The 15,641-nt window shown below is 34.2% G+C and overlaps 1 protein-coding gene across 6 annotated transcripts in view; it reads right to left on the reverse strand.

Moving 5' to 3' along the window:
* CCDC85A (coiled-coil domain containing 85A) overlaps nucleotides 1–15,641 on the reverse strand; it is a 184,703-nt gene that overhangs the window by 2,834 nt on the left and 166,228 nt on the right. The window contains exons 4-6 of one of the 6 annotated variants that reach the window (XM_008980671.5): nucleotides 10,861–10,995; nucleotides 7,385–7,504; nucleotides 3,501–3,599 (exon numbers count right to left, since the gene is read on the reverse strand). The exons of 2 other annotated variants lie outside the window; for them this stretch is intronic. In XM_008980671.5, coding sequence (XP_008978919.1) covers nucleotides 3,501–3,599; nucleotides 7,385–7,504; nucleotides 10,861–10,995 — 354 coding nt within the window. The remainder of the gene's footprint in view (nucleotides 1–3,500; nucleotides 3,600–7,384; nucleotides 7,505–10,860; nucleotides 10,996–15,641) is intronic. 3 more of the 6 variants (XM_008980672.6, XM_002757755.7, XM_035272517.3) reach the window with 3 other exon arrangements.

The raw sequence follows: 15,641 nt of genomic DNA on the forward strand, positions 1-15,641 counted from the left end.
CAGCCACAACCCTCCCAGACTATTTCAAGGATTATGATTAGATTGATTGATTGCACAAAACTTTAAAATACTCTAACATGAACACAAAACTAGTTTGTTAATTATTCATAAACTATTTCTTTTGTTTGGTTTTGTTTTTGCTTTTAAATAGAAGCAGATAATAGAGGGAAACCCAATATCCTTCATATTAATACACAATATAGGGCTCTGTTTACCTTCATCTCTAAGCCAAAGGAACTGTTAATCTCAATGAATCAGCATATACCATTCTATGGCATAAATATCATGTTTTACTCAAAAGGAGTTGAAGTTAGGGTTCTTAAATATCTGGAAAGGAATTATTAATATATAGCAATGGATGGCTCAAGCTATACACAAGAGTGTTAGGAAAGTCTCATTTCTTAATTAATTGACAAGACATAAACATTGAATCAAGGAGACAAAGGATGCTACAGACTTTCTTTTTCTAGCCCTTAAATAGAATTACATCTATCCAGAATGCTCTGAATGTGGTTTAAAAGCAGAGGGCAGACTGAAGGACCTTACAAGGATCATAGACACCAGCACTAGATGGTTACAACTCAAAAGTGCAACTTCTCTTCAAATATTGAAATGTATAACGTAATGAGCTTAACCCAGATATAACTATGTGGTGAAAGGAAACTCTTAAAGAAGGCAGAACTTTGAAATAAACCAACAATACTAATGTTGACACAGGAGCAGTGACTTATTCACTAAAAAGGAGTAATGGGTATATGTTTGAGAATGCTGAAATGACTGATTAAGTATTTCAGCTGTCCTCAGGGAATTTACAAGAGCCAAACAGACAAATCTAAAATAAAACAATTACTACAAAAAGACAGATTTACTATTTCTTAGGGGGCATATATTTATTTCTGTAGCACAGTTTGGGACTAGAATAACTCACTACGTATTAAGCCACATGACAGTAATATGAATAATAATCCTGTGTAGATATCAAAAACATCTTATCTCTAGAAGCAATACTAGAAACTACAGCAAAACTTCTATTGTCCCAAGTCCTTTCTGAGTCTTATAACCCATCTCATATCATGAGAAAGCTTTATTTTTCTGTGACAGTATTATAAAGGTATATAATTTCTCTACTAGAAACCAAGCCTTCATAATCTTCCCTTATCTATGAAACTGCTTTACAATCTGAATTTTTATTTATTCTGTGGCATTATGTGTTTTTGATCATATAATTTATAATGGTGACAATATTATTTTTTAATTATTTCCAAATATATAAAATTGCTTAAGAATCAGAATTGGATTTGTTTGCATGTTTTCCTCCAATACTGGGGATCAAAGACAAAAGTAGACAGAAAATGTACTGCTAGAGAACTTTTAAGGGTAAACAAGGAGGCCAAGCTTTTGTCTTTCTGTAAGTATCTTTTATAGTGTAAAATAAAAAGAACAACACTATATGGTGCCTTTCAATTCATTTTTGAAAATGCAGGTAAACAAAAAGATCAACATAACACGAATCAAGATCCAATCCAGTAATGGGTCTCTATTGAGACTCAGATATGAATTTTCTAATGTCCAGAAATCAAAAGAAAGGAAAGAGAAGGGAAAGGAAAAGAAACAATCCTAGATGTTTTTTTTTTTTTCCCACAGAAATTCTGGCATTAAGCACCGTGGAGATGGCCCCCTTTATAAGATACAGTGCTTTTCATTCTTTAGGAAAGAAAATGGAAGTCCCCAGATTTACCACACTTCGGGAAGTGGAAAGAAGTGGTCCTCAAAGGAAATCTTGGTATACTCCTGACTTCACTATTCATTAGAAAATAGCTTGAGCAAGTAATGTAATTTCTGGACCTCAGTTTCTTCAAACATAGAATTAGAGTGTTCGGGTTCTTACCCAGGGGTTCATATCTGAATTGCCCGAGGTCTGATGTTAAACTTAACATCTGAATTATGAAGAAGGTCCACATACTATTCTTTGGACAAACACCGGAGAATGACCTCTGGCCCCTTCTAGTTTGACAGTTTCTATTATCCAAACTTTCTCTCTCATTCCATAGCCAACAGATGGGAAGCAACAAGCATCCCTAGGTATGTGGCTTACTTTTAAAAATTTATCTGAGGGAAATACTCAAATTGAAAATCTTAAGCACAGGTTGAAAAGCTACAGAAGGTGAATGGTGGTGCATTTAGGAAACATGGCATCTAGAGCTAGTGACCTTTTGAAAACAGACAACAGATATGCAGGGGAAAAAAAAACAAATAAATTAGAAAGGGTTGGAAGAGAAAAATTAGCCACAACACAGGCAAGCAAGAGACCAAAATCTCATTCCAGCACATAAAAAATGCCCAGGGGACTTATGTAACATTTACTGGATTCCAGAAACATCTCGAGGAGGTAGATGAGTAAGTCAGAATATCTGGTCCTAATTGATCTAAAGCTGAAGGGTATTTCCTGGCAATTTTCACATCCTGATAGGATAAATAACATAAGAATAAAAGTATAATGTAAAGCCAATTAAAATCAGTGTTTAACATGATCAGTGCTTAACCATGATTTCTTGCATTTAACAGTGGCTTCCTCTACAATATTCATTTAGCTATTTAAAGCTTCACAATTTATATTCTTGATTAAATGATACATCTCATGAATATTACTCAAAATATTAAAATTTTGTCAGGGATTAATAGTAAAATCCAAGCCATATTAATGATTGTGTTGAATATGCATCATAAAAATAATGTATCTTTTTTTTTTTTTTACTGTGTTCTCTGACTTCATGGATTGATTTCTATTTGTCTACCCTCTTTTTTTTTTTTTTTTAATCTGAGACAGGGTCTCATTCTGCACCCAGGCTGGAGTGGAGTGGTGTGATCATTGTTCACTGCAGCAAAAGCAATTTCCCCTCTTCAGCCTTCCAAACTGCTATTTTAGGTGTGTGCCACTGTGCCTAGCCTAACTATCTTTTAGGTTCTCATCTATCTAATCTCAACTTACTATATTCTGAGTTTGGGTCAACAACTGAAAGCTAAAGATAATACTTTGCATGACATGGAGCACACATATAAGATATATAAAGAATTAAGCAAAATTACCTAGTAAGGTGGTGATTTTTTCCAATAATAGTTACAAGTAAATCTGAAGGTGGCTGTATTTTCTTTATAGGTTTTTAAACACTGATCTTTAATGAACTTCTTAGAAGTAGGAAAAAAAACCCATTTATTTTATCAAAATTAAAACACATTTTAGTAAATTTAATATTTAGAAATGTTCATAGATTCTTCTGGAATACAGGATTGGCTGGTCATCTCTGAATTGAATATTTTGTAGCATGACTGTGTTAATAAAACTAGAATAAAATAGACTGAATATAAAAACAAAAGAAATTGGTTTTTCATATAAAAATGTAAAGGCATTTGGTCAGCATTTTTAAAATATTCATAAAACAATAGCTAAGCTACGATGTGGCTTTCAACACAGAATACACAATAAAGCACATTAAACTTACATTGCACATTTCTCTGACTATAGCTTTTTCTGTCTCACTAAGGTCATGTTCATACTCTTTACCCTGCTGACGATCTATAGTTTCCTCAACATCCAAGACCTGGATTTTTTGAAAAAAGAAAAGCAAATTTCACATGGAAAAAAGGCTTGTTAGTTATGATGAAACCATCAAGGAGCTCCACTTTGTAAATCCTTTAGTTTTCTCCATGTCTGCATATCAGAGTGGATTAGTATATGGCAAAATGTTTTTTAAATAGCTGATTGTTCTGAAATCTATTTGGAATGAATTCTACTTGATTTTAAAATGGCCATTAAAAGCAATCCATTGCATCACGAATAATCAATGGAATTCATTAATGTCTAAAATAAGTATATGCATTTACTTTGGTCACTAAGATAACCTCACTGTGTCAGCCATTTGGAGATAATCAGTAACTCTTGCTCCATGTAATGTTGGCCAATATAATTAACTATATGCTAAGTGGTCCAAATGATATGTAGACATGGCCTGTATAAAAGATGACTAAAAAAGATGATAGTGACAGGTGAAACTGGTCAAAACCCAGGAATATGCACATAAGAACTACTGACCTCGCAGTTCTTGCCTGGACATGTTCCCAGTACCTGAGAAAAGGCATGTGGAGGTGGCTCTTTGAGCATCAAAGAGAAGCACTGGCTCCTTATAGTGAAAATATTTGAACAACACTTTAAATATCTTTCATGAAAGCAAAATGTCTTGGAATAAAATGCCTTTTAAACAATTTTAGAAGTTTATGTTTCCACTTCTCTAAATTAGCCCAAAACAGGTTAAAAATAATATTCCTTTAAGAATGTCTAAAGTTTCCTTGTGGCTACTTTTTATAGTAAAAAAGGAGAAAAGAAACTTTGGCTTTCTGTGCTGTTTGCTGTTTTTATCTCTATCAGTTTATAAATCAAAGTGTTGAAGTAACACAATAAACTAATGCTTTTCCTAGAAGTTCCGATAGAATCCACACCAACTGCAACCCTGCTAAGATACTTAATTCTATCGTCATTATGGTCAATGTTGATGGTCACATCTAAAGGTGCTACCTGAGAATTTACAATTGAGCCAAACTAAATGACTTAAGCATGAAGTAGGACCTTCATATCAAGTTCATAGACACTATCTGAGTCTAACTAGAGTTCAATCCTGTAATAAATAATCTGATCATAAATGACTTTCATTAATTTGAAACTTCTAGCAATTATTACTATATAAATACCTCTTCTGAGTCCTGATACCTCAGATTGCAGTTAATTTACCTTCTTTACATATTTAGAGAAAATCACTGACTGTGCTCGGTGAATATTCATAGAAAACATAAAGCACTCCTTGAGCAGGCTCATTTACCTATGAATTTGATTTGTGATGCACCTCAGAGAAGTGTACTTCAAATCAGTTAATTTTTACTAAATGAAGTGAAGCTCTAATTAATAGTTATAAATTTCAAAACAGGAGAAATATAGTGTTATTGCAAATGTGCTAATTTCTTACAGTGATTTACATTTCCCCACAAACCATGACCAGAGATTTTCTAAAGCCTAGAGTTTTCTATAAAATCTATCAGAAAGTGAGGAACTGAGCCACTGTACTAATTATTCTTTTCAGAATAGACATATCTCATGATGAAAATCAGCTCCAGGTAAGTAGCTCTCAAAAACAAAACATGTCAAGTGACCACAATTTCTTTTTCTTATATTGAAATCTTTTTAAGATGCATTTTCCAAAAATGATGTTTGCACATATTTCTGTGTTAACACAGTTAACTCCTGGAAGCAAACACATTTTATATTTAAGGGTCCCCAGTTATCCAATAAAGATGTTTCAGTTGCTCAGTATCACTCATGTGCCAACCCAGGACACTTATGTATGCTGAATATAACATAGTATCTCCATCTCTGGAGATACATTTATTTATTTATTTATGAGATGGAGTCTCGCACTGTCACCTAGGCTGGAGTGCAATGATGCAATCTCAGCTCACTGCAACCTCTGCCTCCTGGGTTCAAGCAATTCTCCTGTCTCAGCCTCCAGCATAGCTGGGATTACAGGCACCTGCCATGCCCAGCTAATTTTTCGTATTTTTATTAGAGATAGGGTTTCACTATGTTAGCCAGGCTGGTCTCGAACTCCTGACCTCATGATCTGAGATAACATTTTATATGAAATGTTATATGAAAATTAGAACTAAATTCAGAGAAAATTAAGGAGCTCTTCCTTGCCCTCCCCTTCTATTTAAGCCACGCTAACAGCTACATTGAGAGATCTGGAAAAAATTTCAGTGTGACCCACTATGCTAATCTGATTCAAAGAGCAACCGCCATTTAATAAGGCAACAGGTTGTAATGGCTTTCAAACAGTTTGAATAGGAGGACAAGTTGCTGCTTTTGGAGTCTGTGTACAGGCTTTAATGCTATAACATTGAAGTCCATCTCTGTTCCATTTTCTACTTATAAAATGCTTTTCAGATAGCTAGTGCCTGATTCATGCTGAAGTTCATCCAAGTGCTGCCACAGAGAACAACATATTCAATTGTCCATAAATCAACATCCATCAGAGGCAAAGCAGTGCCCCCACACTGGCTGTGTCTTCCCAGGAATTCCTCTCAGTTGCTCACTTTGTGAATTATCCCAACAAAGACAGAAAATGCCAAGTGCATTGCCACTGGCCGCTCACATGGCTGCCCTACCTTCCCTCATCAATAATCAGTATATGTTTAGGAAAAGCAAACTCATTTTATGTAAGCTAAAGCAAATATACTAAGGGAGCAAAATCTTTGCTAAAACTTAATTATCTCAAAATGAAATAAACACTTTGAAGTTCTCATCTATGTATTTGTTTTGCACATGCCACAGAAAGTGTCGCCCATTCCAAAAGAGGAGTGCATCTCAGTCTGATGATAAATCATTTTGAAACTGAAACAGTTTTAAGAAGAGTTGTGAAACTCACATGGTAAAAGCAGAACTGAAGCGCTCTACCTGTTTTATGTGTCAGAGAGGTTTGACCAAAGCTACATATTAGAAATTATAGATAGATTTGGTAGACAGTGTTTTGTACTTTGGAACTGATAAAATTTCAAGAAACTGTCTCAATTTTTAAGATGATTTTTATCGCCTGCAATAGTTTCTTCTCTGAGATAGGTAAGTATTTATATTGTTTATTTATTATTAATTATACTTATAATACTAATTTTTCATTAATTTTCTTATGGGAAAGCTTATTATTGGTAACGAAAATATATGACAAATTTTAGGCAAATTTTTGTGAAATCACTACAAAATCTGAAGAAAGACACAGTAAAATAGCTTCATGTATAAGTCCATATATCTATTTTCTACTCTTCTATAATGGAGCATTAACTGGAGTTTGAGAACCCAATTTCTACTTAGAAGAGGAAAGAGTAGGTTTTTATTTATTTCAATATTTTATTTAAGTTGTATAATGTACTTCAATTGCATCAAAAAAGAATAATGTGGTATCCTTCTATATTCTGGCCAACTATTAACTCCCTATATTTGAAGACATCCATGCTACAAGCATTGCACATAAAATACCTATCACAATTTTTTACAAATATGGATATACATGCACAGACTTCAACTTTGATGCAGATAGATATGAATCACATTACTCAAAACAAAATGATAAAACTAGAGAGTCAACCATAATAAGTACTCAAACTCACTGTCAGTTTAGAACAATTAAAATCATACTTCAAAAGTTAAGATTTAAAAAGTTACACCATAAGGAGTCAAAAAATAAAGTATCTATGGTTCAAGCAAGACTGTGAGGACTACTAGACTACAGCGAACAAGCCACAACACAACTGAAGCTCTGGAGAATGGTTGCACACAGTTGGTTACCTTAAGAGAATGTACCACAGGTTCAGGCTGCTGGGAAGGTGTGGCATGTCCACTGAAGCTAGCTGCGGAGTTGGGTGAACTGTTACTCCCATCAGCCCCTGATGACAACCTAAAAGAACCCTTAGTAGAAAATCAACAACTTTGTTATTAAAACAAAAGTCGTTTATGACTACAAAGATGTCATTCAATATTCAATTTCACTGCCAAATGAGAATTAGCCATTTTGGTACATTTCCCTAGCCTGTCCTACAATGCTATCAGCCTGTTCATTGGAACACACTTGTTGCTTGACTAGCAAGGTAACATAATGAAGAGCGACCTCAAAACATTGCCAAATGCCATCTCTGACTTACAAAGACAGCAATGCCCCACCCCCAAGGAACAGCCCTTAAACAAATTTCAAGAATGATTTTTGAAACTCAGAGATACTCAAGATTAGGAAATTCATGAGTTACTCCATAGCTGAGTTAAACATGCTCACTCAGCAAACCAAATGCCATATTCCATATGTCTCAGAATATGTAAACACATCACATTCTTGTGTTGGAGAAACTGTGTCTTTTACAAAACCCTTCTTTGAGGGAAAGACCTACAATAAAGCATTTTCCAAAAAGGTTTATCCAAATTGAACATTTTCTTTGAAAACTGAAAACTGTCCTTTTCTGGTCTTTTTTAAAATGAAAAACACAATAGATACAAATTACGTATTTTTAGTTTAGTGATTCTTCACCTTAATTGATGAGAAACAAGAACCTGGACATGATTAATTTGACATGTGCAGGCCACATTCATCTGTACAAGAACTAGAAATTTCCCAGAGGATCTGTACTTTTTCTAAAGGGTGCTTGAGGGAAGGCTAATGGATCAGCAAAGAAAAAGAGAGCATCAGTTATCTACTCTCCTAGAAAAAGCAGTCAAATGGGAATTTTCCAAATCTATTTTTATATAGGTCATTACACTATTAGAGAACCTGAGAGATTTTTAATTTCTGGCTATCAACCTATTTGCAGATTTTTTTCATATCTAATTGATTAGTAATTGCTCCATTCAAGTTGATTCTATCAATCTAATACCTCAAAGAGAAGCCACTGAAGGTGTATCATGTGAATTCATGAAGAGAGAAACAACAGTAGTTTGGAATATTAATTTGCAGAATCTCTCCATCACCCAGGCTGGAGTGCAGTGGCACAATCATTGCTTACTGCAGCCTTCAACTCCTGGGCTTAAGCAATCCTCCCACCTCAGCCTCCTGAGTATCTGGGACTATAGGCATGTGCCATTATGCCTAGTGACATTTTGTCTTTTCCAGAGAGACAGGGTCTCACTATGTTGCCCAAATTGGTCTTGAACTCCTGGCCTCAAGTGATCCTCCTGCCTCAGCCTCCCAAAGTACTGGGATTACAGGCATAAGCAATCATGCTCAGCCAAGAGTAATTTTATGCAGTGTATTTTAGAGATAAGAGGAGAAATCCGCACCTAGCAATTATAGGTATAGATTACATGTAAACCATGCTTTATAAGGAAAGTGTATTATTATTAACTTAATATTATTATTGCAGATTATTATTTTCACAGTTTGGAAGATTTTCTCCCTTTCTTTCTTGCTGTCATTTCTCATATGTCCTCAAAAGCTCCCCTTGTCACCTCACAAATTTACTGAGGCCACATTCTTTTCCCTGATCAAAGAGTTGTACAATCCAGTCAGGTCCTTCCCCAGCCTCACTACCCAGCACGGAGAGGAAGCAGTAGAATATAGCACAAAGTTGGCTTCCTCAGCTTCTGTCCTCCATTGCTACTAAAACTAAAATGTACAGCAGGTGATGAAACAGGATTGTCAATTAGAACAGCCCCAAGCCCCTCTGGGAAAATAAATTAAGTTTGTTTTCCTGTATTTGTAACCCTGATCAAATCAGACACAATAATGCCTGATACACCTAACAGAAGGGAGATTATCTGAAGTTGAAGTTGAAGATGGTTAAGGGACACACCCTTCCCCCACCCTCACATTTTGGAATCTTCTTCCTCTGTACGTTGGATCTTTTGGAATCAAATGATTCTAAAACTAAGGAAGTATAAAAGGAAGCTCCTTTTTCCTGAGTAACTCTGGTCCTCTACTCTTCTCCTTTCCTCCTGGTGCCACTGTTATAACCTCTTTTCAAAAGACTTCTCAGATTTTACAGAATCCACTTCAAACCTCTTGTTTAGGATCCACCATTGCAGTGCCATATTTCCTCTGACTTGTAATCTAATTTAGAAGGCAGTAAACTTTCCCACTCTGAGCTACCTCCTTTCTGTTTTTACTTTCAAATCCTTTTCTGCCCAGAATTTCTGCTTCAAAGGCTCTCTTTCTAGATCTGGCAAAAAGACAAGCATATCAATAATACCATCCTTTGGCTTGGACATGGGCCTCTATTGTTCAGGGCAGTCTTGTTTAAGAGAACTTCTAAAATCAATGTAAACAATATCCTTAAATCAAATCATGAGCCATTTACCATCGTTTAACTTAAACATTAAGTCCCGTTCTGGCCATATCTATTCAGAAATACAGACTTCCTTTTTTTTTTTTTTTTTAATGAAAGTAGTTTCCTTAAACAAACAAACAAAAAAGGTTACAATAGTATCTTGCCTAGAGCATGCAGTGGGGAGAAATTCATCATTTAGGGATGAAAGTTATACTTCAAACTAGCTTTGGGCCATGGACTAGAAATCAATCAGAAAGATCAAGGCTTCCATTTTATTTTGTTTTTTTGAAGCCACAAAGGTAACCAAATGCCTGGTGAAGTTTAGTTCCAACAGATATTAAATAATTTTCTAGATTATAATAACAGAATGAAGCACTTGATTCTATTATATCTCATTTAGTACTATAAAATAAATGGTTAGTTTTCTATGCACTTAGCAGAATCAGACCAATATTTGGGGAATTATGTAGGTTCAATTTACATATACTCTTAGTCGACTAATACATTTTCACTGAATGATTTAAAAAAAGATATGCTACTACGCCAAACAGGGCTTTTAAAAAGAGAAAAATCTTACTAAAACTGGAAATGTGATTTCCAGTTTGAGTGGCTTGTTTTCAAGCTACACATGATCACACAGTGTATACATCACCTCTCAGCCAGTAGTCAATTTTAAAGGGCAAGGAGCACTTTTCTGAGCTGATCTAGAGACATATGATTTTCAAGACCACTGATCTAAAATCCTTTTATCATGAACGGTCCAGGGTACCTTTGTTCTTCTCTCTGGGGTTGCTCAACTTTTACCCCCAGATGTGGGGGGAAAAAAACACTTAAGACGACTGTTTAGGAGGTGAAAAATTCTACTCCCATCCTCCCTCCCCAGATTTAGACATACAACTTTCTTTCAAGTAATATGAACTTGTTTTCCAACCCCTAGTACAACTTTTTCTCTAGCAACAGAAGCCATCTGGTTATGCATAAGCAAATGCAGCCAGCTGACTCATCTTCACTCACCGGGAGAGTGGGCAGGCATCGTCCTATTCCTCGGCACCCTTGCCACCACTGCAAGACCCGCCGGGCTCTGGGCCCCCAGCCTTTCTCCATATTTGAGCTGTTTCTAGTTGGAGGTTGCCTTCTATTCTGGCTGGCCTTATATTTGGAACAATATGGTACAATCACTCAGAAAAATACTGTTTCCCAAGTCTCAAGAAAGCAGATAGAACATGAAGCTTAATGAAATGAACCACAATGACAACAATGGCAAGCTATAACATGCACCTGTAGCTAGGGGAAAAAAATAAAAATAAAAACAATCTAAAAGTCTTGTATATTAGAGCTAATCCTGAAATAACTTTCTGGTAAACATACAACTACATTATCAAGTCTATCAAAAAGTGGATGATAAAGTCAAAATTACAAAAAAATTGAAGCTACTTAAGCAACTTTATTTCGTAGGGTTTACCTGCATAACATAATATGTTTTACCTGGATATTAAGCAGAAATAAAACTGTATAACTTCAGAACTAAACAAAATTCATTTGAAAATACAATTGGGAGCACTATGCCCTTTTGTTAAGAAGTACAATTTGGGTATATATATTCAATAATACTCAGAAAATTGACACTGCATCTAATTTTTAACAAAACTTCTGCACACTGAAGAGTATGTTATGAGCTAAGAGGTCATCACTGCATTAAAATAAATATTTTACATAGAAGTCTACATAATTATCAAACTTTCTATTAATCAGCTAACTCTCAATTTTTTATACTTGTTAGAACTAGAGGTGTCACATAATTGAAATGAAAAGAAAAATGTCCTTAATTTTAGCTTTTTTCATCACTAAACTGTATGATCCTATTAAAATAATCAGAAACAAAATGAATTTATTAGAACATGATTTCCTCTCCTGTCAACTTTCACTAAAACTAATAACTAAAAATATTATGTCCCAAGGAATAAGAAAATAATTTTAATGATAATGTAAATTATGGAAAATCCACAAAATGGTCCCAAAATTCTAGTGTCTAAATGTTGAGGTTGACTTTAGAAGACTGAAAATAAGAACATAAAATTTTAGTTCTCATCAATTCATTTTCCTTAAAATTAGGGCTCTATATCAATAGTACTGGTCTAATTTTCACTCTTCTCTAACTTTCACTCATTATGACTACTGGTCATTATGTCTTCTCTTTCTTACTTCACTTACAAAACTTTTTTCTGAACCTATTAAATTGGCACCAGTTACCTATCAAGTAAGTCACACCTACTCTACTTCTCACATACACCAGAGGCAATTATATATTTGCACTTGGGTCATAATGATAATTTAATCATAGCAACATTAATTTGAATATTGCTCTTTTGATAATTATTCCATGTATAGTGTCTAATTTGTTTCCATCATCAAAAGAATTATCTCCAAAAATTTATAATATAGTTCACAGCCTAATAGTCACCTCCCACCCCAATCTGCATAGTTCTGTTTCTGAGACGATTATTAATAAGTAATGCAAATTTTATGGTTATTTTTACAAATGAGAAGATCTAGTATCTGACCTTGAGTCTTTCTATAACATGCATCTCTCAGATCTTAGGCTTTTTGGATTTAACAACTGAGTAATACATACAGGAATTCTACTTTCACTCTTTCTTAATGTGTAACAAGGCTAAATCCCAATGCCTCTCCATTGTAACAAAGCTTATTATTATACCCATGAAATCTGAAGTAGCATCTATGCCCATTTAAAAGCCAACTGGTAAGAGTACCATTTAACTACTATGTTGAGAATTCACAATAATTTCCCACTTTCAGAAAGTAGATAAAACAATAGCTATAATTTAAGTATTATAAAAGATTCCTTTAAAAACATATTAAATATGTATTTTATAGTATTATTAATCTCACAAGGGGGACAATAAACAGGGGCCAGATCTTTGTGGAAGAATAAACTGGTGATATAACCATTTTAAAGGAAAAAGTACTCTTTTAGAACTTGGATGAACTTTCTTGCCATGTTGGCATATATATAGTTTTAATCCAAGTACATAGAAAAATGTGTTCTGGACCAGCCATTGTCTTTGACCTTCAAATAAAGTACCTCAAAATTGTATTTATATACTAATGAAGGCTTAGTACTTCGCCAGGCCTACAATCGCCAATCATAATATTTTCTGAAGACAATTTCATAAAACGTAAGATGCCTTCCATAACTCAGTCATTGGACTTGTTTCTGGCAACTTTGGGGCTCACAATCATAGAACTCAGATTCTGGCCACTAAGTGGGAGAACAATTCCAAAGAATCTTAAGATTGTCACTTTCTATTTTCTGAGGGATTTTGTTTTGCTTAGTTTTCTTTTCAGCAGTTTTCTTAAATTTCAAGTTTTTGAAAAAGAATTCCTGAATGATCCTAACACTCTCATTGTGTGGGAAGTAAATTATAGATTACTCACTATGTGGTAGGTACTCACAGAAATCATAAAAGAACATGAAGAATCATGAATCACTGAGTCTCTTTAAGTTTCAAAATAACTGTACTATAGTCAATAGTTTTTATTCTTTGAAAACTCTGGAAACATCTATAGAGGTAATAGTGTAGGGCTTTTCAGAAAATTAAGCATTTCCAAAATTTGTGAGGAGGGAGTAAAAGTGAAAATCAAGTACCGAACGGAAGAAAAAGGGGAAAATTCAAGCTGTACTTCTTACTCACCAGGTATCTCAGCAAACTTCAGACACACATAAATGTTCCTCTTGAAAGATGAATATAAAAAGTCCCCAAGAACTATTTGTTGGGAACCTCAGTAATAACGAAAGTAACAAGTGACCTATGTTTTAAGCTAAGAAGAGGAAGTCAGCCTGACTTGAAGACTTTTATCTTGCTGACTTTGAAAGGCATAAAGATGGGCAAATGAATTCTCACATGGGCATTTGCATGGGTTTAGCATGAGAAGAGCCTTTAGTCCTCAGGACTTTCAGGGTCAGATTCTGGTTAGTTCTTCAGACTTCAACAGGGTATAAAATTCTCTGTACTTAAACATGAAATCAACATGAAGTTTTCAACAACTACATATGCAACATTTTATCTTCAAACTATGACCATTCTAAAAATAAAAGTTCTCATCTATCTAAAGATGTACGAGGTTCTCTAAGACATTATAGTTTATCTTTTCCTTGTTACTCACAATGAGTTATACATGCAAATGAAGGAGATAAAAACCAATTTTGCAAAAAACCAATTTTGTGAAAAAAAAAAAGAAAAATAGACCCTTTAACTTTTTTACATTGTCATTATGTTTCTTTTCTCAAATTTGGGTGAATTAATTAAGTGTTACTGTTCCTCACAGAAATAATAAAAAAATACTAAGAAATGTCCAATATTATATATTATCTAAAACACATGAATCACAAAATGATGATCACTCAGAATTTGATGTGTGATCTCTACAATAGAGAAAATTGCCTAAAAAAATTAAGCTTCCAGAAAAATCCTTTACGTTTTACTTAGTAATGAAGTCAAGGAAAATTTTTAATTCGATGAAAATGCTTCCTAAAAAAGTTTTGTCTGCACTCAAGAAAGATGGAAAACAAATATACTGGGTTTCTTATTGAATATAAATATATGCATATATGTACATATGTATGTGTATATATAAAAATATATATGCACTATATATGCATTTCCAATTGACTAAATATCATACTCAATAGAGTATTATTGCAGATTCATAAAATAGTGTCTCACTTTGATATAAATCAGATGTAATGCACTTACCGCAAATTTGAGAACCGAGCCCTCTCAGTCACTATAGAAAGCAAACTATGGAAGCCTGAAGATTAATCAGCTAAAGTAATTTTCTGTTACTTAAAGATGCTTAATTTTTTGTAACTCCTAAACCTAAATTATCATACATTGCTTAATACTGCATCACTATGTATGCCTAGTTTAAGAGGGAGGATAAATTCAGGTTTTCCCTTATTACAGGGAAAGGCAGATGCTTGCTTAATCTCATCAGGGAAATATTTTGTTCAGTTTGGGCAATCTTCATTCTGACATATTGTAAAACTGTCCTAGTACATAAATAGAAGCTGTGATTAGAAGAGACTTTAAAGGTCACCTTGGCAAACCCTTTCCAAAAGATTCTTGTGCATAAGTTTAGAAATGCTGAGACCTTCTTGCCTTACTCTAATGATAATATTTAGTTGGTTATATACAAAGAAAAGTACATTTTTCACTTAAATTAACTAAAGAATCTATTCAAAACTGATTTAAAATCATAAGTAATTTCTTGGATATGTAGTCATTCATTTATTCCCTTAACATACATTAACATAGTAACTATCAGAGGTGATACTGCATGCAAAGCCATGTAGATATCTATTAGAAGAAATTTTTGTTGAAAGAGAAACACAGTGAGTTCAAATCACAGACTCTAGTGTCACACCACCCGAGTTTAAATTCTTGATCTGACTCTTATGAGCTGCATGACTTTGGACAAGATATATGACCTTTCTGTGCCTTAGTTTCCTCATCTATAAACTGTGAGTAATAATGGTAAAATGGTATGGTCACTCTATCGGTTTGGAAATTCATATGGAAAGAACTCTTAAAATAGTGTCTGGCCCATGTAAGTGCTCTATAAGCATTTGCTCTCCTTATTATGAATGTTTTTGCTTTGCTTGGCAATGTATTATATAACTTGTCAATTTATGTCCACATGTTTATTATTGAAAGTAGCAGTTCTCAATTGGGTGGGGGTGATTTGACCCCCAAGAGAAAACATCTGGCAAAAAT

This window comes from Callithrix jacchus, chromosome 14 (genome assembly GCF_049354715.1).
Source record: "Callithrix jacchus isolate 240 chromosome 14, calJac240_pri, whole genome shotgun sequence".
In the NCBI taxonomy this organism is placed as follows: domain Eukaryota; kingdom Metazoa; phylum Chordata; class Mammalia; order Primates; family Cebidae; genus Callithrix; species Callithrix jacchus.